Source organism: Nerophis lumbriciformis, linkage group LG18, assembly GCF_033978685.3.
Source record: "Nerophis lumbriciformis linkage group LG18, RoL_Nlum_v2.1, whole genome shotgun sequence".
NCBI lineage: Eukaryota > Metazoa > Chordata > Actinopteri > Syngnathiformes > Syngnathidae > Nerophis > Nerophis lumbriciformis.
Window position 1 is genome coordinate 13,327,501 of NC_084565.2, and position 25,058 is coordinate 13,352,558.

The window sequence follows — 25,058 nt, forward strand, 5'->3', positions numbered from 1 at the left end:
CGTATGGTCAGTCTATCGTAGCCCATTAGCTGCTAGCATGCCGTGTGTTGTGCCTCGGTGTGCATTGTTTACAAAACGTGTGTTACGCTACTTAATATGTCCGTGTGGAAACTCGTTCGGTACACCTCCAAACCGAACCGGAACCCACGTACCGAAAAGGTTCAATACTAATACACGTATTGTTACACCCCTAATATACATATATGAATGTGTATGTATACATGTACTGTGGGTATATATATATATATATATATATATATATATATATATATATATATATATATATTAGGGATGTCCCGATCCAGGTTTTTGCACTTCCGATCCGATACCGATGTTGTTTTTGCACTTTCCGATCTGATACCGATACTGGCCTATCCGAGCATGTATTAAAGTTTAAAGTTATTTAGCGTACTTAGTTGTCAGAATCATGTTGAAAAGGGTTTTAGTACTCTTGATAACAACTAGCCAGCTGAATTAGGGGAGTTTGAATAATACACAATGGTTGGTAACAAGAAACTGACCTGTTTATTCAAGGATAAACACAAAATAGACAAAATTATACATGACAAACAGAAATGGCATCATTGAACTAGGGCTGGGCGATATGGCCTTTTTTTAATATTGCGATATTTTAAGGCCATATTGCGATACACGATATATATCTCGATATTTTGCCTTAGCCTTGAATGAACACTTGATGCATATAATCACAGCAGTATGATGATTCTATGTGTTTTGATTGATTGATTGAGACTTTTATTAGTAGGTTGCACAGTGAAGTACATATTCCGTACAATTGACCACTAAATGGTAACACCCCAATAAGTTTTTCAACTTGTTTAAGTCGGGGTCCACTTAAATTGATTCATGATACAGATATATACTATCAGATATATACTATCATCATAATACAGTCATCACACAAGATAATCACATTGAATTATTTACATTATTTATAATCCGGGGTGTGGCAGGTAAGTGTCAAAAAGACAGCCAAAAGAGTTTGATATGAGAATAAATCTAAAGTTAAAATATAGGGTAGAAATGCACCCATTTGCAGGAAATGTAGTCTTGATTTTCAAAATGTTCTTTCAAGGCTTGCATGTCTACATTAAAACATTCTTCTTTATACTGCATTAATATATGCTACTTTTAAACTTTCATGCAGAGAAGGAAATCACAACTAAAAAAAAAATCCAAATTTTTTTCATACGGTGTTGATCTGGAAATGTTTGCCTCGGCATTTTGATGGTGTGGACGTGTGGCACCGAATGGAGATAAGCGTCTCGACAGACGTTACAATATTTGAACAATGATGACGAAAACTGTTTTCTCTGTCGTGTCCGTGTGTCGAAAATTGTTATGCGCTTATTTTTTTATTTGATTTTGTGCGTGGCATAGATTTGCCGTGCGCAGAGGACGCTTGAGCAGTGAGAATCCACAGACCTGTGGATGTGTTGAAGGTGTGCTGGAAAATGCAGAACGGAAATTAGGGAGCAGCAGAAAAGTGGAATGTATTATTTAAATTGGTGCGTTGAAAAACACGGACAGAAGTTTTTTTTTTAAACTGGATCTGGATCGGCATTTTCCCATGCCTTGCCGATACGCATTTTTTGGCAAATATCGGCATCCGATCCAAATATCGGATCGGGACATCCCTAATATATATATATATATATATATATATACACACACTATATTGCCAAATGTATTTGGCCAACTGCCTTGACTCACATATGAATTTGATGCTCGTAACTTGGTAGAAATGATCTGGATCACCCCCAAACTTGAATCACTTGTTCCTTATTCTATTTTGGATATTTATTGAAAGTTTCATTGTAACCCGGCAATGACTTTTTGTGTTATGTTGTTAACGAACAAACTAACAAACAACTATCGTTCGCCATGACACGGGCTAGTCCAAGGCGAGTCAGTAGCGAGTAGACTGCGAAACATAGAAAACATGATTCCGAAATACACCATATTGCCAAAGGTATTTGGCCACATATGAACTTGAAGTGCCATCCCATTCCTAACCCATAGGGTTCAATATGATGTCAGTCCACCTTTTGCAGCTATTACAGCTTCAACTCTTCTGGGAAGGCTGTCCACAAGGTCGCGGAGTGTGTTTATAGGAATTTTACACCATTCTTCCAAAAGCGCATTGGTGAGGTCCCACACTGATGTTGGTCGAGAAGGCCTGGCTCTCAGTCTCCGTTCTAATTCATCCCAAAAGGTGTTCTATCGCAGTGGTTCCCAACCGGGCCGCACAAGAAATAAAAAAAATAAAACATTTTTGATTTTTTTTTGGTATTAAATCAACATAAAAAACACAAGATACACTTACAATTAGTGCACCAACCCAAAAAACCTCCTTCCCCCATTTACACTCATTCACACAAAAGGGTTGTTTCTTTCTGTTATTAATATTTCTGATTCCTACATTATATATCAATACAATCTGCAAGGGATACAGTCCGTAAGCACACATGATTTTATTTCTTTATGACAAAATAAAACATGCCTAAGTGCTTGATTTTATACACCTGTGGCCGGGCCAAGTCATTAGAACACCTGATTCTGATCAACACCCAAAAGCGCAGATTTTAACCACTGAAATAATTTCTATAGTTCAAGACTTAAGGTAATTTAAAAACAGCACTGTACATCATAATGGCGGGGGCAGTTTTGATTTTAAAGGGGAACATTATCACAATTTCAGAAGGGTTAAAACCATTAAAAATCAGTTCCCAGTGGCTTATTTTATTTTTTGAAGTTTTTTTCAAAATTTTACCCATCACGCAATATCCCTAAAAAAAGCTTCAAAGTGCCTGATTTTAACCATCGTTATATACACCCGTCCATTTTCCTGTGACGTCACATAGTGATGCCAACACAAACAAACATGGCGGATAGAACAGCAAGATATAGCGACATTAGCTCGGATTCAGACTCGGATTTCAGCGGCTTAAGCGATTCAACAGATTACGCATGTATTGAAACGGATGGTTGTAGTGTGGAGGCAGGTAGCGAAAACGAAATTGAAGAAGAAACTGAAGCTATTGAGCCATATCGGTTTGAACCGTATGCAAGCGAAACCGACGAAAACGACACGACAGCCAGCGACACGGGAGAAAGCAAGGACGAATTCGGCGATCGCCTTCTAACCAACGATTGGTATGTGTTTGTTTGGCATTAAAGGAAACTAACAACTATGAACTAGGTTTACAGCATATGAAATACATTTGGCAACAACATGCACTTTGAGAGTGCAGACAACCCATTTCAGGCGCGCTAAGAACATATATTTTTCCACGATTTCAGCACTCAGGTTAACCATACCTAAATAGACACAAAATACTGCATTACACAAGACTACCCAAATGTACTCGAATGATTGAAAAAAATAAATGTTTTTAAGCTAAATTACTGGTAAACACAGTTTATGTATAATAATTTACGTAAAACCGCAAGTAATGAATAAAGTTTTCATCAATTAATATATTCTGTAGACATACCCTCATCCGCTCTCTTTTCCTGAAAGCTGATCTGTCCAGTTTTGGAGTTGATTTCAGCATCTGCTTTGAGTGTCGCAGGATATCCACACATTCTTGCCATCTCTGTCATAGCATAGCTTTCGTCGGTAAAGTGTGCGGAACAAACGACTGACCATTTCGTCGGCTTTCCCCACAGCCTCGTATTTTGAACAAATCTCGTCCAATTTCTTGCCACTTTCGCATCTTTGGGCCACTGGTGCAACTTGAATCCGTCCCTGTTCGTGTTGTTACACCCTCCGACAACCCACCGACGAAAGTGAGAAAATGGCGGATTGCTTCCCGATGTGACGTCGCTCCGAGAGCGAATAATAGAAAGGCGTTTAATTCGCCAAAATTCAGAGTTAGAGTACGGAAATCGGTTAAAAAAATATATGGTCTTTTTTCTGCAACATCAAGGTATATATTGACGCTTACATAGGTCTGGTGATAGTGTTCCCCTTTAAAGGTCTAAAAAAATATGTAGAAGGTTCGGCGTGCCAAATTGAAAATCTTGTGGCCCGCGGTCCGTATTTTCCCCAGGTCTGGTCTATATGATACAATTTAGTTCAGCACCATTGCAAACTACAATGACGATAACAAAACACTATAAAATATATCCTTAAAGTGTACTGTTGCTATTTGGTGCTTTAACGTTCCTTCATCTGTATTTACATTCTGCCATCATGTTTGAATTCCTGCTTGTTACTTCCCCCCCCCTCTTCGCAGAGGCGCTGCGTCTTGTCGTGGAAGCCGCCAAGCCCGGCGTATCGGTGCTGAGCCTCTGCGACACAGGCGACGCCTACATCATGGCGGAAACGGGAAAGGTCTTCAAGAGGGAGAAGGACATAAAGAAAGGTACGGCGGCGAGGTGGCCACTTGTGTTTAGTTTGTTGTAAACATTCTTTTGTGTTTCTGTCTTCTTCACTTCCAGGCATCGCTTTTCCCACCAGCGTCTCGGTCAACAACTGTGTATGCCACTTCTCCCCGCTGAAGAGTGACACCGACTACACGCTCAAAAATGGAGATCTGCTGAAAATGTAAGTGTTGTGTCCCTCCTCACTTTGTTTTCAGCTCTGTGTCGTCTTCTTTGTTCGCGTATACAGTAGGGGTGTAACGGTACACAAAAATTTCGGTTCGGTACGTACCTCAGTTTAGAGGACGAATTCGGCGATCGCCTTCTAACCAACGATTGGTATGTTTGTTTGGCATTAAAGGAAACTAACAACTATGAACTAGGTTTACAGCATATGAAATACATTTGGCAACAACATGCACTTTGAGAGTGCAGACAGCCCATTTCAGGCGCGCTAAGAACATATATTTTTCCACGATTTCAGCACTCAGGTTAACCATACCTAAATAGACACAAAATACTGCATTACACAAGACTACCCGAATGTACTCGTATGATTGAAAAAAATAAATGTTTTTAAGCTAAATTATTGGTAAACACAGTTTATGTATAATAATTTACGTAAAACCGCGAGTAATGAATAAAGTTTTCATCAATTAATATATTCTGTAGACATACCCTCATCCGCTCTCTTTTCCTGAAAGCTGATCTGTCCAGTTTTGGAGTTGATGTCAGCATCTGCTTTGAGTGTATCCACACATTCTTGCCATCTCTTGCCACAAAAATTTCGGTTCGGTACGTACCTCAGTTTAGAGGTCACGGTTTGGTTTATTTTCGGTACAGTAGGAAAACAACAAAATATATATTTTCTGGTTATTTATTTACCAACATTTGTAAACAATGGCTTTATCCTTTTAACATTGCTTTAAAATAGCTCTGTGTGTGATGGATGTGAGCCACCACTAGGCTGATCAGTGCAACAGCAGGCAGTTATGAATGCTAAGCATAACAATAACATACATATACACACAGGGTCCATTGCCAGGGTTAATGTGGTCAACATATATAAAATAAAAACTAAATAAGATGAGGCTCAGAATTGTTTTCTTAAAGGGGAACATTATCACAATTTCAGAAGGGTTAAAACCATTAAAAATCAGTTCCCAGTGGCTTATTTTATTTTTCGAAGTTTTTTTCAAAATTTTACCCATCACGCAATATCCCCCAAAAAAAGCTTCAAAGTGCCTGATTTTAACCATCGTTATATACACCCGTCCATTTTCCTGTGACTTCACATAGTGATGCCGATACAAACAAACATGGCGGATAGAACAGCAAGTTTATAGCGACATTAGCTCGGATTCAGACTCGGATTTCAGCGGCTTAAGCGATTCAACAGATTACGCATGTATTGAAACGGATGGTTGTAGTGTGGAGGCAGGTAGCGAAAACGAAATTGAAGAAGAAACTGAAGCTATTGAGCCATATCGGTTTGAACCGTATGCAAGCGAAACCGACAAACGACACGACAGCCAGCGACACGGGAGAAAGCGAGGACGAATTCGGCGATCGCCTTCTAACCAACGATTGGTATGTGTTTGTTTGGCATTAAAGGAAACTAACAACTATGAACTAGGTTTACAGCATATGAAATACATTTGGCAACAACATGCACTTTGAGAGTGCAGACAGCCCAATTTTCATCAATTAATATATTCTGTAGACATACCCTCATCCGCTCTCTTTTCCTGGGGGTCTGGCGGCAGATTTCTTTGACTTTATCGTTGGAAATGCATCTGCTTTGAGTGTCGCAGGATATCCACACATTCTTGCCATCTCTGTTGTAGCATAGCTTTCGTCGGTAAAGTGTGCGGAACAAACGTCCAATTTCTTGCCACTTTCGCATCTTTGGGCCACTGGTGCAACTTGAATCCGTCCCTTTTCGTGTTGATACACCCTCCGACAACATACCGACGAGGCATGATGTCTCCAAGGTACAGAAAACAGTCGAAAAAACGGAAAATAACAGAGCTGATTTGACTCTGTGTTTGTAATGTGTTTGAGAAAATGGCGGATTGCTTCCCGATGTGACGTCACAACGTGACGTCATCGCTCCGAGAGCGAATAATAGAAAGGCGTTTAATTCGCCAAAATTCACCCATTTAGAGTTCGGAAATCGGTTAAAAAAATATATGGTCTTTTTTCTGCAACATCAAGGTATATATTGACGCTTACATAGGTCAAGTGATAATGTTCCCCTTCAACAAAACCTTTCTACATATAAAGTGCAACATTTCCGCATATAAAGTGCAACATTAAACTGCTTCAAGTTGCTCAGATTAAATAAAATGACAAAACTTTTCTTCTACATACAAAAAGTGCAACATTAAACAGTTTCAAGTCAACTCAGCCTCAGATTACCTTTTCTTTTCCCCCCCCAGCCTAAAGGCTGGTGACTTTCACTCAATTTTCATGTTTTTTGCCAGAAAAATCATTTTATCCACATTGTCTGCAGAAAGAGCAGACCTGCTTGCAGTTAAAATGTCTCCAGCTGTGGAAAATACCCTTTCACTGGGCACAAAGGTCGCAGGAGGTAGTGCCTGGCTAACTTGGCAGTAAGAGGATATACAAGCTCATTGTTCTTCCACCATAGAAGTGGGTCAAAATCTAGTTTCTAATGCAATATGGTCTTAAATGTGCTGCTATAAAACATTTATTATTGCTTTAGCCCTGCCTGACTCGCCGAGGAGAGGCTGCTTGAATGCAGTGGGAGCTGTTTGTTCGTCTTTTTCTTTTTTGAAGCGATGTTATCCATTGTTGTATCGCACCGCGAAACCAAAATGTTCCCAAACGGGAGATCTTAACAAGGCAGGAAGGTCTTCCAGCTCTGGCTTTTTGCATTTTGTAGTAGCCCGGTCATTCCTAGCATGCCGTGTGTTGTGCCTCGGTGTGCATTGTTTACACAACGTGCGGTGCGCTACTTGATATGTCCATGTGGAAACTCGTTCGGTGCACCTCCGATCTGAACCGAACCCCCGTACCGAAACGGTTAAATACAAATACACGTACCGTTACATCCTTAGTATACAGTGGAATTAATATCATTATCGGATAATCATTGGCCCTTGTGTCGTTGTTAATGGGAGGTCCTGGAAGTACAGTAATAGGAGCCTTTTAAATATATAAGAATGTCCATCCATTTTCAATCGTTTATCCCTTTCGGGGTCGCGGGTGGTGCTGGAGCCTATCTCAGCTACAATAGGGCGGTAGGCGGGGTACACCCTGGACAAGTCGCCACCTCATCACAGGGCCAACACAGATAGACAGACAACATTCACACACTAGGGCCAATTTAGTGTTGCCAATCAACCTATCCCCAGGTGCATGTCTTTGGAGGTAGAAAAACTAAATCATTCGAGGCATTCTCGCTCATTCATGCACGTATTGAAGACAAGTTTAAAGAAAATGTAATAATTACTGCTATCACTTCTACTCTGGTTTCCTACGGGATTGCAATCTATTTGCGGGGGTGGATTGGAGGGCGCCCTCGATGAAGTCATCTATGTCGCATGTATTTGAAATGGACGGTGTAGGAGTTAGAAATAAAGTTGTGGGAGGGACAAAAATTTGCAAAGTATATACAGTACAGGCCAACAGTTTGGACACACCTTCTCATTCAATGCGTTTTCTTTATTTTCATGACTATTTACATTGTAGATTGTCACTGAAGGCATCAAAACTATGAATGAACACATGTGGAGTTATGCACATAACAAAAAAAAGGTGAAATATCTGAAAACATGTTAGTTTCTTCAAAATAGCCCCCCTTTGCGCTGATTACTGCTTTGCACACTCTTGGCATTCTCTCCATGAGCTTCAGCACACCTGTGAAGTGAAAACCATTTCAGGGGACTACCGTATTTTCCGCACTATTAGCCGCACCTAAAAACCACAAATTTACTCAAAAGCTGACAGTGCGGCTTATAACCCGGTGCGCTTTATATATGGATTAATATTAAGATTCATTTTCATAAAGTTTCGGTCTCGCAACTACGGTAAACAGCCGCCATCTTTTTTCCCCGTAGAAGAGGAAGTGCTTCTTCTTCTACGCAAGCAACCGCCAAGGTAAGCACCCGCCCCCATAGAACAGGAAGCGCTTCTTCTTCTACTGTAAGCAACCACCCGCCCGCGTAGAAGAAGAAGAAGCGCGCGGATATTACGTTTCATTTCCTTTGTGTGTTTACATCTCTAAAGACCACAAAATGGCTCCTACTAAGCGACAGGTTTCCGGTTCATGAAAAGACGCAATCTCCATCCGCACACGGACTACTATTTCACAGCAACTGCCTAAAGACTTTCAAGAAAAGCTGGCTACTTTCCGTGCATATTGTAAAAACAAGATAGCTGAAAAAAAGATCCGGCCAGAGAACATTATCAACATGGACGAGGTTCCACTGACTTTTGATATTCCTGTGAACCGCACTGTGGATACAACGGGAGCACGTACGGTGAATATTCGCACCACAGGGAATGAGAAGTCATCCTTCACTGTGGTTCTAGCTTGCCATGCTAATGGCCAGAAACTTCCACCCATGGTGATATTCAAAAGGAAGACCTTGCCAAAGAGACCTTTCCCGTCATCATAAAAGCTAACTCGAAGGGATGGATGGATGAAGAAAAGATGAGCGAGTGGTTAAGGTAAGTTTACGCGAAGAGGCCGGGTGGCTTTTTTCACGCAGTTCCGTCCATGTTGATATACGACTCCATGCGCGCCCACATCACGCTGGTTTTTAATATATTATTAAAGTTTGACTGACCTATCTGACTGTTTTTTTGACATTCCTTTAGCGCAGTTAGATGCGGCTTATAACACGGGGCGGCTTATAGGTGGACAAAGTTTTGAAATATGCCGTTCATTGAAGGCGCGGCTTATAACCCAGGGCGGCTTATGGTGCGGAAAATACGGTACATACTTGCCAACCTTGAGACCTCCGAATTCGGGAGATGGGGGCGGGGTTGAGGTGTAGGGGGGGCGGGGTTTGGTGGTAGCGGGGGTGTATATTGTAGCCCGGAAGAGTTAGGGCTGCAAGGGATTCTGGGTATTTGTTCTGTTGTGTTACGGTGCGGATGTTCTCCCGAAATGTGTTTGTCATTCTTGTTTGGTGTGGGTTCACAGTGTGGCGCATATTTGTAACGGTGTTAAAGTTGTTTATACGGCTACCCTCAGTGTGACCTGTATGGCTGTTGATCAAGTATGCCTTGCAGTCACTTATGTGTGTCTGTCGAAGCCGCGTGCAACATGTGACTTGACCGGCACGCTGTTTGTATGTAGAAAAAGCGGACGCGGCGACAGGTTGTAGAGGACGCTAAAGGCACTGCCATCACGGCAGGCCCTCAATATTGTTGTCCGGGAGAATGTTTGCCCCGGGAGATTTTCGGGAGTGGCACTGAAACTCGTGAGTCTCCCGGAAAAATCGGGAGGGTTGGCAAGTATGGGGGACTACCTCTGGAAGCTCATCAAGAGAATTCAACACGGATGACGACATTATTGCGTCTTTGGTGATATTTGTTAGCATCAAGAAAATATCCTTAATAATATTAATAAACTGGATGAATAAATATCTCGGAGGCTCAACAGCTTATACTGAATCTTGACATTGCTAGCAAACTGCTTAACAGGGACATCTACAGCTAAATAATGAGAGTATGAACTTCACACCATAAAAACAACTGCAGACATGATTTGTAGATAAGACGAATATTTGTAGCAGGAAATCAACTGCAAACAAAGGTATCCTTTTTCTCGTTGGCGTCACGATCACAGCAGCAATGGTTTACATCAGGGGTGCTCATTACGTCGATCGCGAGCTACCGGTCGATCTCGGAGGGTGTGTCAGTCGATCACCAGCCAGGCATTAAAAAAATAGTCCTAAAAATGAGCGATCATAAATCTTCACTATGACGTCACTTTCGTCACTTGATTGACATTCACGGCACCCGAGGGTCTTCTGAGATGACGCTGGCTGCTGCCAGCTCACTAAAATTACCGACTGGAAGGCGAGAAACACTTTATTTCAACAGACTCTGGCGCTGTACCTGTCGTCAAAACTCCAAAGACCGACTGCACAGTTGCACAGTTGCGCTAACAAAACGAGTCTCAGAAAGCTGCCGTGCACAAGCTAGCAAGCTACGGAGTTTGCCGACAATGTATTTCTTGTAAAGTGTATACAAAGGAGTACAGAAGCTGGACAAATAAGATGCCAAAAACCAACCACTTTCATGTGGTATTGGACAGAAAGGAGGACTTTTTTCTCCTCCGTTCGAAAATGCGGACGTTTTTAGCACCACTGTCTGATTCCAATCAATGCAAGTCATCAGAATCAGGTAATACACCAACTTATATTCTTGTCTTCATGAAAGAAAGGAATCTATATGTGTTAAACATGCTTGTATTATCTTTAAACACCTTAACTTGTTAACAATATTAACTATATGTGTTAAACTTGCTTGTATTATCTTTAAACACCTTTAACGTATTAATACCGGTAATATTAACTATATGTATTAAACATGCTTGTATTATCATTAAACACCTTTAACTTGTTAACAATATTAACTATATGTATTAAACATACTTGTATTATCATTAAACACCTTTAATTTATTAACAATATTAACTATATGTATTAAACATTCTTGTATTATCATTAAACACCTTTAATTTATTAACAATATTAACTATGTCTTAAACATGATTGCATTATCATTAAAAACCTTTAATTTATTAACAATATTAACTATATGTGTTAAACATGCTTGCATTATCATTAAACACCTTTAACTTATTAACAAAAACACATATTTCATAAATAAGTAAATATAAATTATATATATGAATGAGGTAGATCCCCACGACTTGATCAATTGAAAAGTAGCTCGCCTGCAGAAAAAGTGTGAGCACCCCTGGTTTACATTTTTCAAAAATTTCTTTCTTAAGTCTATCAATCTCATCAATATTATTTTTCATAATCTCTTATAAATTTGCCTCTAAACTTCTTAGAATACACCCACTGATGCAGGTAAATAAACAGTAGCCTAATGGGACTCTAGAGCATCGCGGGAAACCCGGAAGTTACCTCGAGGTCACGTGATTGCACCCCAGCAATTGAACATTTTATGGTGCAGTAAAATGGTCCTTGTCAAACTTTGTGCCTGACTTGAACTGGCATCACATGTGTGCGTGCATGTTATAAGCTATGGGGAAACGCAGCGATTGAATACGTTTTAACTGTACATTTCATAACTATGTTGTTGTGTTGAGTGTGATGGTTAAACACATGGAAATATCTGATGGGGACGCATGTACATGGCCCTGAAATGTTGTTTGTGTTTCTCTAGTGACCTCGGCGTTCACGTCGACGGCTTCATTGCCAATGTTGCACACAGCTTTGTGGTGGGAGCCACTAAGGTAAGATTACTGCTTTTTCACAACACATACTGTGGAACCGGTTATGTCCAACAACTCACCAAGTCCCAGTCCAGCATGTTCGTCTTGTTACACACTTTAAATCAACTTACAAATACCGTGTTTTCCGCACTATAAGGTTCAAGGTTCAAGGTTCAACTTTATTGTTCCCGCGGGGAAATTTGTCTTGGGCACAGTGCATCATTGCTTTCTTAACATACCCAAAAACAACAGAACAAAAACACAAGCACAGACACAACCACAACCATACAACTAACATTTAAACATCAGAACATGGAGCTTGATAGACATAGGTGGCACTTTGATGTAGGCATAAAATCTACAGTATGGAGATAAAGATAAAGTACCAGTGTGCATTGTACTAGAGCTCATGGATAAAGTGCTGTGTGCTAAAGTGCTTAGTTCTAAAGTGCTGTGTGCTAAAGTGTTTAGTTCTAAAGTGCTATGTGCTAAAAAAGTGCTAACCTATGTATTAACATTCTATTGCACATTGTTGGTCAGCTTAATGGAGGCTGGGACAAATGATAATTTAAGGCGGTTAGATTTGCATAGTGGGACCCGGAGTCTTCTCCCTGATGGCATGGTTCCATATTCAGGGAAGAGTGGGTGTTGTGAGTTGGAAATAATTTTCTTAGCTTTTTTCCTAACTGCCTGCTCATAGATGCTCTGTATAGGCTCATATTCTTTTCTCCCTACGATTTTCATTGCCGTTTTATGCATGCCGGCCAGTTTGCTTTTTAGCTTAACGGTTAGGTTGCCAAACCATGAGGTGATCCCGTATCTAATGATGCTCTCTACAATGGCACGGTAGAAAATCATCATGATGTGGCTGCTTACGCCGTACAATCTTAATCTTCGCAAAAAATATAGCCTCTGTCGCAGTCTATTGCACAGTTTGTCAATATGTGTCTTCCAGCAGAGAAGATTATCGATATGAACCCCTAAATATTTATATGAGGATACCTGGGTGATTTCCTGATTTTTGATGACCACTGGCTCATGGTCAGTCACTTTCCTCGGATCCAAAACCATTTCCTAAAAACCTCCAATTTTGTCAAAAGTCCGGTGCGCCTTATATACGGACCAATATTGAGCCACAACAAACCTAAACTTCATTTTCATAAAGTTTAGGTCTCGCAACTACGGTAAGCAGCCGCCAACTTCATTTTCCCCCGTAAAAGAAGAAGTTGTGGGATATATGACTGCGCGAGGCGTGCCGTTTTGATTTCCATTTATTTGTTTATGTAAATACCTCAAAATGGCTCCTATTAAAGGGGAACATTATCACATTTTCAGAAGGGTTAAAACCATTAAAAATCAGTTCCCAGTGGCTTATTTTATTTTTCAAAGTTTTTTTAAAAATTTTACCCATCACGCAATATCCCTAAAAAAAAGCTTCAAAGTGCCTGATTTTAACCATCGTTATATACACCCATCCATTTTCCTGTGACGTCACACAGTGATGCCAATACAAACAAACATGGCGGGTAGAACAGCAAGATATAGCGACATTAGCTCGGATTCAGACTTGGATTTCAGCGGCTTAAGCGATTCAACAGATTACGCATGTATTGAAACGGATGGTTGTAGTGTGGAGGCAGGTAGCGAAAACGAAATTGAAGAAGAAACTGAAGCTATTGAGCCATATCGGTTTGAACCGTATGCAAGCGAAACCGACAAACGACACGACAGCCAGCGACACGGGAGAAAGCGAGGACGAATTCGGCGATCGCCTTCTAACCAACGATTGGTATGTGTTTGTTTGGCATTAAAGGAAACTAACAAATATGAACTAGGTTTACAGCATATGAAATACATTTGGCAACAACATGCACTTTGAGAGTGCAGACAGCCCATTTCAGGCGTGCTAAGAACATATATTTTTCCACGATTTCAGCACTCAGGTTAACCATACCTAAATAGACACAAAATACTGCATTACACAAAACTACCCGAATATACTCGAATGATTGAAAAAAACAAATATTTTTAAGCCAAATTACTGGTAAACACAGTTTATGTATAATCATTTACGTAAAACCGCGAGTAATGAATAAAGTTTTCATCAATTAATATATTCTGTAGACATACCCTCATCCGCTCTCTTTTCCTGAAAGCTGATCTGTCCAGTTTTGGAGTTGATGTCAGCATCTGCTTTGAGTGTCGCAGGATATCCACACATTCTTGCCATCTCTGTCGTAGCATAGCTTTCGTCGGTAAAGTGTGCGGAACAAACGACTGACCATTTCGTCGGCTTTCCCCACAGCCTCGTATTTTGAACAAATCTCGTCCAATTTCTTGCCACTTTCGCATCTTTGGGCCACTGGTACAACTTGAATCCGTCCCTGTTCGTGTTGTTACACCCTCCGACAACACACCGACGAAAGTGAGAAAATGGCGGATTGCTTCCCGATGTGACGTCACGTTGTGACGTCATCGCTCCGAGAGCGAATAATAGAAATGCGTTTAATTCGCCAAAATTCACCCATTTAGAGTTCGGAAATCGGTTAAAAAAATATATGGTCTTTTTTCTGCAACATCGAGGTATATATTGACGCTTACATAGGTCTGGTGATAATGTTCCCCTTTAAGAGACACGCTTACGACGCAGAGTTTAAACTTAAGACGATCGGTCACGCAGTAGAACACGGGAATAGAGCAGCAGCGACACTGACTCCATTAATGACGACTTCGACAAGACGTTGGATGCCGTATCCGCCCAACTGTTAAATTCGGACACTGAAGAAGAAGAATTTGAAGGATTCGTGGATGAGGAATAAGTTCATAAAGTGAGCTTTACATGTTTATTTTGTGTGTTGTGTTGTGTGACATTAACGTTTGAGCAACGTTGAGTTATTGATATATTGTTATTGCTCTGCACTATTTGGAGTGTTACTATATTGTGATTGCACTAACGTTTGATTTATCGTACCAGTATCACTTTTTTTTACCTGTTTATTGAATCAGGGAAAAGTTCTCCTCCACTATGTGATATAAATTTTGCTCTACTGTTATACCTTGCTGTTGTTAAAAGATAAACAAAACATCAATCAATCAATCAATCAATGTTTATTTATATAGCCCTAAATCACAAGTGTCTCAAAGGGCTGCACAAGCCACAACGACATCCTCGGTACAAAGCCCACATAAGGGCAAGGAAAAACTCACCCCAGTGGGACGTTGATGTGAATGACTATGAGAAACTTTGGAGAGGACCGCATATGTGGGTAACCCCCCCCCCCCCCTCTAGGGGAGACCGAATGCAATGGATGTCGAGTGGGTCTGACATAATATTGTGAGAGTCCAGTCCATAGTGGATCCAACATAATAGTAAGAGTCCAGTCCATAGTGGGGCCAGCAGGACACCATCCCGAGCGGAGACGGATCAGCAGCGCAGAGATGTTCCCAGCCGATGCACAGGCGAGCGGTCCACCCCGGGTCCCGACTCTGGACAGCCAGCACTTCATCCATGGCCACCGGACCTGTGCCCCCCCCCCCCCCCCCCTCCACAAGGAAGAGGGGAGCAGAGGAGAAAAGAAAAGAAACGGCAGATCAACTGGTCTAAAAGGGGGGTCTATTTAAAGGCTAGAGTATACAAATGAGTTTTAAGATGGGACTTAAATGCTTCTACTGAGGTAGCATCTCTAATTGTTACCGGGAGGGCATTCCATAGTACTGGAGCCCGAATAGAAAACGCTCTATAGCCCGCAGACTTTTTTTGGGCTCTGGGAATCGCTAATAAGCCGGAGTTCTTTGAACGCAGATTTCTTGCCGGGACATATGGTACAATACAATCGACAAGATAGGACGGAGCTAGACCGTGTAGTATTTTATACGTAAGTAGTAAAACCTTAAAGTCACATCTTAAGTGCACAGGAAGCCAGTGCAGGTGAGCCAGTATAGGCGTAATATGATCAAACTTTCTTGTTCTTGTCAAAAGTCTAGCAGCCGCATTTTGTACCAACTGTAATCTTTTAATGCTAGACATAGGGAGACCCGAAAATAATACGTTACAGTAGTCGAGACGAGACGTAACGAACGCATGAATAATGATCTCAGCGTCGCTAGTAGATAAAATAGAACGGATTTTAGCGATATTACGGAGATGAAAGAAGGCCGTTTTAGTAACACTCTTAATGTGTGATTCAAACGAGAGAGTTGGGTGGAAGATAATACCCAGATTCTTTACTGATTCGCCTTGTGTAATTGTTTGGTTGTCAAATGTTAAGGTGGTATTATTAAATAAATGTCGGTGTTTAGCAGGACCGATAATCAGCATTTCCGTTTTCTTGGCGTTGAGTTGCAAGAAGTTAGCGGACATCCATTGTTTAATTTCATTAAGACACGCCTCCAGCTGACTACAATCCGGCGTGTTGGTCAACTTTAGGGGCATGTAGAGTTGGCTGTCATCAGCATAACAATGAAAGCTAACACCGTATTTGCGTATGATGTCGCCTAGCGACAGCATGTAAATACTAAAGAGTGCAGGGCCAAGAACCGAACCCTGAGGAACTCCGCACGTTACCTTAACATAGTCCGAGGTCACATTATTATGGGAGACGCATTGCATCCTGTCAGTAAGATAAGAGTTAAACCACGACAAAGCTAAGTCTGACATACCAATACGTGTTTTGATACGCTCTAATAAAATATTATGATCGACGGTATCGAAAGCAACGCTAAGATCAAGAAGCAGCAACATAGATGGCGCATCAGAATCCATCGTTAGCAGTAGATCATTAGTCATTTTTGCGAGGGCTGTCTCCGTAGAGTGATTTGCCCTGAAAACACCACGTCACTGACTTCACCTCGGGGGAAAAAATAAAACAGCAGTTTATTCATTTTGGGAGTGAACAGAGTTGTCAGAACGCTGGTTTGTAATCTATTAATATAAATAAATGATAAATGGGTTATACTTGTGTAACTCAAAGTACTCAAAGCACTTTGACACTATTTCCACATTCACCCATTCACACACTGATGGCGGGAGCTGCCATGCAAGGCACTAACCAGCAGCCATCAGGAGCAAGGGTGAAGTGTCTTGCCCAAGGACACAACGGACGTGACTAGGATGGTAGAAGGTGGGGATTGAACCCCAGTAACCAGCAACCCTCCGATTGCTGACACGGCCACTCTACCAACTTTGCCACGCCGTCGTCCCCAATAACGTTTGACTGACCTATCTGACTGTTTTGTTGACGTTCCCTTTGGCGCAGCTCCATCTAATGGATGCATAGGTGCACTTTATAATCCGGTGCGCCTTATATATGAACAAAGTTTTGAAATATGCCATTCATTGAAGGTGCGCCTTATAATCCGGTGCGCCTTTATAGTGCGGAAAATACGGTACATTATTTTTGCCCACATAACATTTGCGAAGAGGTCATTTCTAGACCCGGGCCAATACTTGGTAATTCAATTAACTGAACAATAAATTATAATAAACCTGGGACGGTATTGCTCGGTTGGTAGAGTGGCCGTGCCAGCAACTTGAGGGTTCCAGGTTCGATCCCCGCTTCCGCCATCCTAGTCACTGCCGTTGTGTCCTTGGGCAAGACACTTTACCCACCTGCTCCCAGTGCCACCCACACTGCTTTAAATGTAACTTAGATATTGGCTTTCACGATGTAAAGCGCCTTGATTGTACTAGAGAAAAGGCGCTATATAAATATAATTCACTTTACTTGATAAGTTTGCCTCAATAAACGCCATGTGCATGGGTTGTTACGGACTGCGAGAGGCAGAGCGGTCACTCTTTGCGGGCATGTCTTACATATCTCTTATTTTTTCACGTTAAAGAGGTTATTGTTAGGTGTTTATTGTGAGTTTAGAATTTGGTTTACATTAACTGATTGTTTTCCATGCTTATATTGATATTTAGCTGAGGGGATTATAATCACAGGAAGGTTTGGTTTTATTTGGAATATAAATGTTAACATTTAATATGTTTTTCTCCTGGTCCATATTTTCCATAGGTCATAAAACATCAATAATTATTGGTTTTAAGGCTGCAGCTAACGATTATTTTTCTATCGATTAATCTATAGATTATTTTTTTTCCGATTAATCGGTTAATCGATAGATTCTTTTTTTCCGATTAATCTATAGATTATTTTTCCTTTTACCGATTATTTTTTTATTTAAAAAGAAGATGAAAAAATAAATGTAGGCATGGCTTTTATTTACAAAAAAAAAAGTATGGCCACTCAGTCAACATTGACAACAACATGACAAAATATTCTGTAACAATGTAAACATTTAAAACTTTTAACATTTAACAAAATTAAAAGTAGCGTATTTGCTTTTTAATGTGCAAATATAAAACATACAGTGCAAATCTTAATATTCTGCAATAGTATAAGCATTTCAAAAGTAAAAGTATTGCTGATTTTGCTTTAAAATGTGCAAAAATAAAGATAAACATTATTTCCTTGAATTGGCGCCGGGTATATAGTATTTGCATGCCTCGAATTACTGCCGGGTCAGACTCGTTTCGCAAAATATTTAGCGCATGCTTGGCCTTACCGCCGGCTCAGGATTAACGCCGGATCAAACTCGTTTCGCAAAATATTAATTTTATTAGCACATGTCTGGAATTTTCGCCGGGTCAAACTCATTTCGCAAAATAATTAGCATATGTCTAGAACTTCCGCCGGGTCAAACTCGTCACGTCATGAGTGACACTTCACCTGTCATCATTTTCAAAATGGAGGAGGCTGATTTCAATCATTTGAAATCGCATAAAGGGAAGAAGATTAAGAGCTATTCAGTAGGATTTAAGATCCAAGCTTTTGAATATGCTAAAAAGAACAGTAAGCAGCTATGTTTTATTAATATACCGTAGCTGCGTGTGTCAAATATGAGTCATTAAATGACTCCCGCCTCCTGGTGGTAGAGGGCGCTAGTGATCCTTCTTGCGACTACCGGTACTGCAGAAGACCGGTGCTGCAGAAGAAGGCAACAAGAGTGAGCAGCGATCGTTTGCTTGCACTTTTAACATGGAGGATTACATATCTAAAATAAAACAGTTTTCTAAACTGGACTTTCAATCGAAGCAGGAGGTAATACTTAAAGGAAGATCTCCATCGAGACAGAGAGACTTTTTAAAACTGAAGAAAGATAAGGAAGACTTCTATAAACAAGTTATCGATGCTTTTGATCAGAAGCAGCTGCGCATGGACTCATAAGTAAAGGTAAGACCATAATAACGTTTTTTTGTATTAAATGTGCTTTTCATGATGGTATGAGAAATCACTCAAATTTATAAGCGCAGGCCTAAATTTACCCCGCGCCTTTTAGTAAGCAGGAGTGAGAAGAGGTTTTAAATTAATTAGCGCCCTGGCGGCTATTCAAGTATGCGACGCGTCGACGCACAAAAACGGCGTCGACGTATTTACGTAATCGATGACGTCGACTACGTCGACCTGTCGTTTCAGCCTTAATTGATTTTGACCAATATGAAAAATAACGTATGTAGTGATACATTTTTCAGCCATATGGCCCAGCTCTAATGTCAACAAGCACTTATTGTATACAAATAAATGGGTTGCAGCTGTATTGAACTTCTTGTCCTCGCTGCAGGAGAACCCCATCACGGGCCGCAAAGCCGACGTCATCAAAGCAGCCCATCAGTGTGCGGAAGCTGCCCTTCGCCTTGTCAAACCCGGAGGCCAGGTACGCTTATTACTCAATCAAGTCTTATTAACGCAGCTCACAAGTATAAACAAGTTATACTTTGAAACATACAGAACTCGCAGGTGACAGAGGCCTGGAATAAGATCTCCCAGTCATTCAAATGCACACCTATCGAGGGTGAGTACCTTTTTTGCACATTTTCATGACTTTTTCTATCCTACATGAATGTCTTCCTTTGAAGGTATGCTGTCTCATCAGCTCAAGCAGCATGTTATCGATGGGGAGAAGACCATTATTCAGAACCCAACAGACCAGCAGAGGTATGTCAAGTTGGGCCTCCAGACTCAGTAGTTTTTATTGGAGCCAATTTACACCAACCGCGGTTCCCAGTGTCCACGCTGTGAGCCAGCCATGAAATAGACAGAATTGACGGGTATTTTTGCCAAATCGCTCTACACTTCCAAGAGCGTCTGCAATCCGCTGCCATCAGGGCGCCGCCATCTTGTCATATCCAGTCAGTCCAGTTTCTGGAATCTCTCACCGTTTAACAGACCTGCAAAAACAATAAATATTGTAAATATGCTTGCCAGTGATGAAAGTACTTTGTAAAGAAACACCACAAATGCTATAATCCCATTACCGTATTTTTCGGACTATAAATCGCAGTTTTTTTCATAGTTTGGGCGGGGGTGCGATTTATACTCAGGAGCGACTTATGTGTGAAATTATTAACACATTAGTGTAAAATATCAATTAGCTCATTTACGTAAGAGACTAGACGTATAAGATTCATGGGATTTAGCGATTAGGAGTGACAGATTGTTTGGTAAACGTATAGCATGTTCTATATGTTATAGTTATTTGAATGACTCTTACCATAATATGTTACGTTAACATACCAGTTGGTTATTTATGCCTCATATAACGTACACTTATTCAGCCTGTTGTTCACTATTCTTTATTTATTTTAAATTGCCTTTCAAATGTCTATTCTTGGTGTTAGCTTTTATCAAATACATTTCCCCAAAAAATGCGACTTATACTCCAGTGCGACTTATATATGTTTTTTCCTTCTTTATTATGCATCTTCGGCCGGTGCGACTTATACTCCGGAGCGACTTAGTCCGAAAAATACGGTAATTACATGTGCAGATTGTCCTTAGGGCATACTTGCCAACCCTCCCGGATTTTCCGGGAGACTCCCGAAATTCAGTGCCTCTCCCGAAAACCTCCCGGGACAAATTTTCTCCCGAAAATCTCCCCAAATTCAGGCGGAGCTGGAGGCCACGCCCCCTCCAGCTCCAAGCGGACCTAAGTGACGTGTTGACAGCCTGTTGTACATGCACATGTGACCCACCCATAATGTGTCACATTTTTGTGTTGATTTATTTAGTTTATTTTGTGGTTTGAATTCGTTTTTGGAGCTGTCATTACACATTTATCAGTATTCACATTGGTCAGTAGGGGGCAGTAGGGCGTTTCTTCCCAATTGAATGCTATCACCTGCAGACCGGAAGTGTCTTGTCATTCTGATGAGCGCGGCCAGTCTGTGAACAATTGAAACGTCCTGTGTGCTTTTTCCTCCTGTATAACAGGTTAGTTTTGGTGAATCAACTCACTGAATAATATCCATGTGATCTTTATAAGTTTAAGTACACATTCTGATGGTGGAGCCTAACTCTAAAGTGTTTGTGAGTTGTAGTTTGTATTTGTGAATGAATCCAGTGCACAGCTGCAGTAATCAATACAAAATGGCGACGTGAGTGCGCAATGTTTATATAGGAACTTCTGATCCTAATTCAGACTCCCAAATTAGAGCTCCCGTTTTCTTATTGATTTTATAATGTATATTTGTATAATGTGTGTGTTCTGAAATAGTGACAGAGAATAGAACAAGGATGGACAATTCAACCCTTAACTCAACAATGAGTAGATGAGTGTTATGTGTGTGTATATGTGTAAATAAATGAACACTGAAATTCAAGTATTTATTTTATTTACTTATATATATATATATATATATATATATATATAAAATAAAATATATATGTATATGTGTGTATATATATATATATATATATATATATGTATATATATATAATAATAAAATATATATGTATGTATGTATATATATATATATATATATAATAAAATATATATGTGTATATATATATATATATATATAGCTAGAATTCACTGAAAGTCAAGTATTTCTTATATATATATATATATATATATATATATATATATATATCTTAACCACGCCCCCCGCCACACTCCCGACCACGCCCCCCACCTCCCGAAATCGGAGGTGGGGGGCCCATCCCTAAGGCAAGTATGCCTTAGGGATGGGCTATTGTTTACATGTTAGTCAAATTTGTGCTTTTAAAACTTAGACCAAGAAAAACATGAACATTTTAGTCAAATGCAATAAGGGCGACAAGCAGTAGAAAATGGATGGACAATTCATTTTAATTTTTGCAGATTATTGTGCCTATGTAGGGATGAATACTTTTTACATTTGAATCCATACGATGTCTGGAAATCTGTTTTTGTAAGCTTTAGAAGTTAGCAGCGGCATTTTGTGGGCTCTGACAGCTGTTCTGTTCAATCTTGTTACCTCTGGTTATTAAAGAGGAGCCGCCAAAGTTAAGGTGCTGACGTGACGGCTGTGTGCGAAGGCAAATGTGGCGACTCCGGACCCTTCTTCCGCTACAGTGCCTGCCGGGTCACATTGGCCACGAACGGCCAAAAAAAGGCACACCAAAAGATACCGGCATGGCAGTATTTCCTCAAATATGTTTAGACACACCTTCTCATTCAATGTGTTTTCTTTATTTTCATGACTATTTACATTGTAAATTGTCACATCAAAACTATGAATGAACACATGTGGAGTTATGTACTTAACAAAAAAAGGTGAAATAACTGAAAACATGTTTTATATTCTAGTTCCTTCAAAATAGCCACCCTTTGCTCTGATTACTGCTTTGCACACTCTTGGCATTCTCTCCATGAGCTTCAAGAGGTAGTCACCTGAAAGGGTTTTCACTTCACAGGTGTCATAGTTTTGATGCCTTCAGTGACAATCTACAATGAAAGTAAAGAAAACGCATTGAAATGAGAAGGTGTGTTCAAACTTTTGGCCTGTACTGTATTAATTACTAAAACATACCGTTATTAACTGTAATACCGGTATACCGGCCTGCCCTAGGGATAGACTTTTGACAAGAACAAGAAAGTTTGATCATATTACGCCTATACTGGCTCACCTGCACTGGCTTCCCGTGCACTTAAGAAGTGACTTTAAGGTTTTACTACTTACGTATAAAATACTACACGGTCTAGCTCCGTCCTATCTTGTCGATTGCATTGTACATATGTCCCGGCAAGAAATCTGCGTTCAAAGAACTCCGGCTTATTAGTGATTCCCAGAGCCCAAAAAAAGTCTGCGGGCTATAGAGCGTTTTCTATTCGGGCTCCAGTACTATGGAATGCCCTCCCGGTAACAATTAGAGATGCTACCTCAGTAGAAGCATTTAAGTCCCATCTTAAAACTCATTTGTATACTCTAGCCTTTAAATAGCCCCCCTGTTAGACCAGTTGATCTGCCGTTTCTTTTCTTTTCTCCTCTGCTCCCCTTTTCCTTGAGGGGGGGGGGGGCACAGGTCCGGTGGCCATGGATGAAGTGCTGGCTGTCCAGAGTCGGGACCCGGGGTGGACCGCTCGCCTGTGCATCGGCTGGGAACATCTCTACGCTGCTGACCCGTCTCCGTTCGGGATGGTGTCCTGCTGGCCCCACTATGGACTGGACTCTTACTATTATGTTGGATCCACTATGGACTGGACTCTCACAATATTATGTCAGACCCACTCGACATCCATTGCTTTCGGTCTCCCCTAGAGGGGGGGGGTTACCCACATATGCGGTCCTCTCCAAGGTTTCTCATAGTCATTCACATCGACGTCCCACTGGGGTGAGTTTTTCCTTGCCCGTATGTGGGCTTTGTACCGAGGATGTCGTTGTGGCTTGTGCAGCCCTTTGAGACACTTGTGATTTAGGGCTATATAAATAAAGATTGATTGATTGATTGATTGATTGTATCGGTCATAAGCAAAAGTTATTACCGTATTTTTCGAAGTATAAGGCGCACCGGCCGAAAATGCATAATAAAGAAGGAAAAAAACATATATAAGTCGCACTGGAGTATAAGTCGCATTTTTGGGGGAAATGTATTTGATAAAAGCCAACACCAAGAATAGACGTTTGAACATACTTGCCAACCCTCCCGAATTTTCCGGGAGACTCCCGAAATTCAGCGCCTCTCCCGAAAACCTCCCGGGACAAATATTCTCCCGAAAATCTCCCGATTTTCAGCCGGAGACGGAGGCCACGCCCCCTCCAGCTCTATGCAGACCTGAGTGAGGACAGCCTTTTTTCAAGACGGGAGGACAACAGGGTGACAAGAACTAAATCATCCAGACTTGAGATAAATTGTATTATTATGTTTATCTTACCTAAAAATAAATATATTTATTAATTAAAAAAATAAATAAATTTTTACTATATTTTGCTAAAAACATCAAAATTAATTGTATTTTTATTTGTATTTTTTCTGACTCCTTATTACATCCAGCCATAGAATTATACATTAAAATAAACATATTTGAAATAACAAATTTTAAATGATCATAATAATTCATTTAAAATGACCATATTTAATTACTAATATAATTGCTTGTTTATCAACAACTTTAGCATTTTATTCATTACATTTTGAAGCTCTCAGAAGCCAAGTTATGTTATATTCCTTAAGATTTATTTATGCAAGTTTGAAGTATCAATGATCTAAACACAGTTTTGTTTGCATATTTTCAGGATATATATATATATATATATATATATATATATATATATATATATATATGTCTTAATAAGGTTTTCCAAAAAATAGTGCTCGATACCGTAGTAGAGCGCAATATATGTATGTGTGGGAAAAAAATCACAAGACTATTTCATCTCTACAGGCCTGTTTCATGAGGGGGGGTACCCTCAATCATCAGGAGATTTTAATGGGAGCATTCGCATACCATGGTTTATATAGGGCACAGAGTGGGTGGGTACAGGCTGGCGTAGGGGCGTGGTGATTGGCTCATGTGTTACCTAGGAGGTGTTTCCGTCTATGGCGGCATGCTGTTACAATTTCGCTGCGCTTGTTGAGGGATGACAGGTCTGGACGGTAAATAATAAACAGTTTCTCTTTCAAGCATAGGTTGCATCATTTATTACCACTATTGTAAGGTGTGCTGGATGCAAGAATTTGCCATGTTATTGAATATTCAACATTATTGTCTTTGAGGTCCCAAATGTGTTTGCTGAGTTCTGTGGTATTTCGCAGGTTTTGGTTCCTGAAAGAAGCCTTGTGATTGTTCCATCTGGTTTTGAATTCTCCCTCGGTTAATCCTACATATGTGTCGGATGTGTTAATGTCCTTGCGTATTACCTTAGATTGGTAGACAACTGATGTTTGTAAGCACCCCCCGTTGA

At 40.4% G+C, this 25,058-nt stretch overlaps 1 protein-coding gene across 1 annotated transcript in view; it reads left to right on the top strand.

The window, feature by feature from the left end:
* The window catches only part of LOC133617612 (proliferation-associated protein 2G4-like), a 42,281-nt gene that overhangs the window by 2,534 nt on the left and 14,689 nt on the right, over positions 1-25,058 (top strand). The window contains exons 2-7 of the mRNA XM_061977692.2: positions 4,263-4,391; positions 4,468-4,573; positions 11,788-11,857; positions 19,457-19,549; positions 19,624-19,687; positions 19,752-19,830. Of these exons, the coding sequence (XP_061833676.1) occupies positions 4,263-4,391; positions 4,468-4,573; positions 11,788-11,857; positions 19,457-19,549; positions 19,624-19,687; positions 19,752-19,830 (541 nt within the window). The remainder of the gene's footprint in view (positions 1-4,262; positions 4,392-4,467; positions 4,574-11,787; positions 11,858-19,456; positions 19,550-19,623; positions 19,688-19,751; positions 19,831-25,058) is intronic.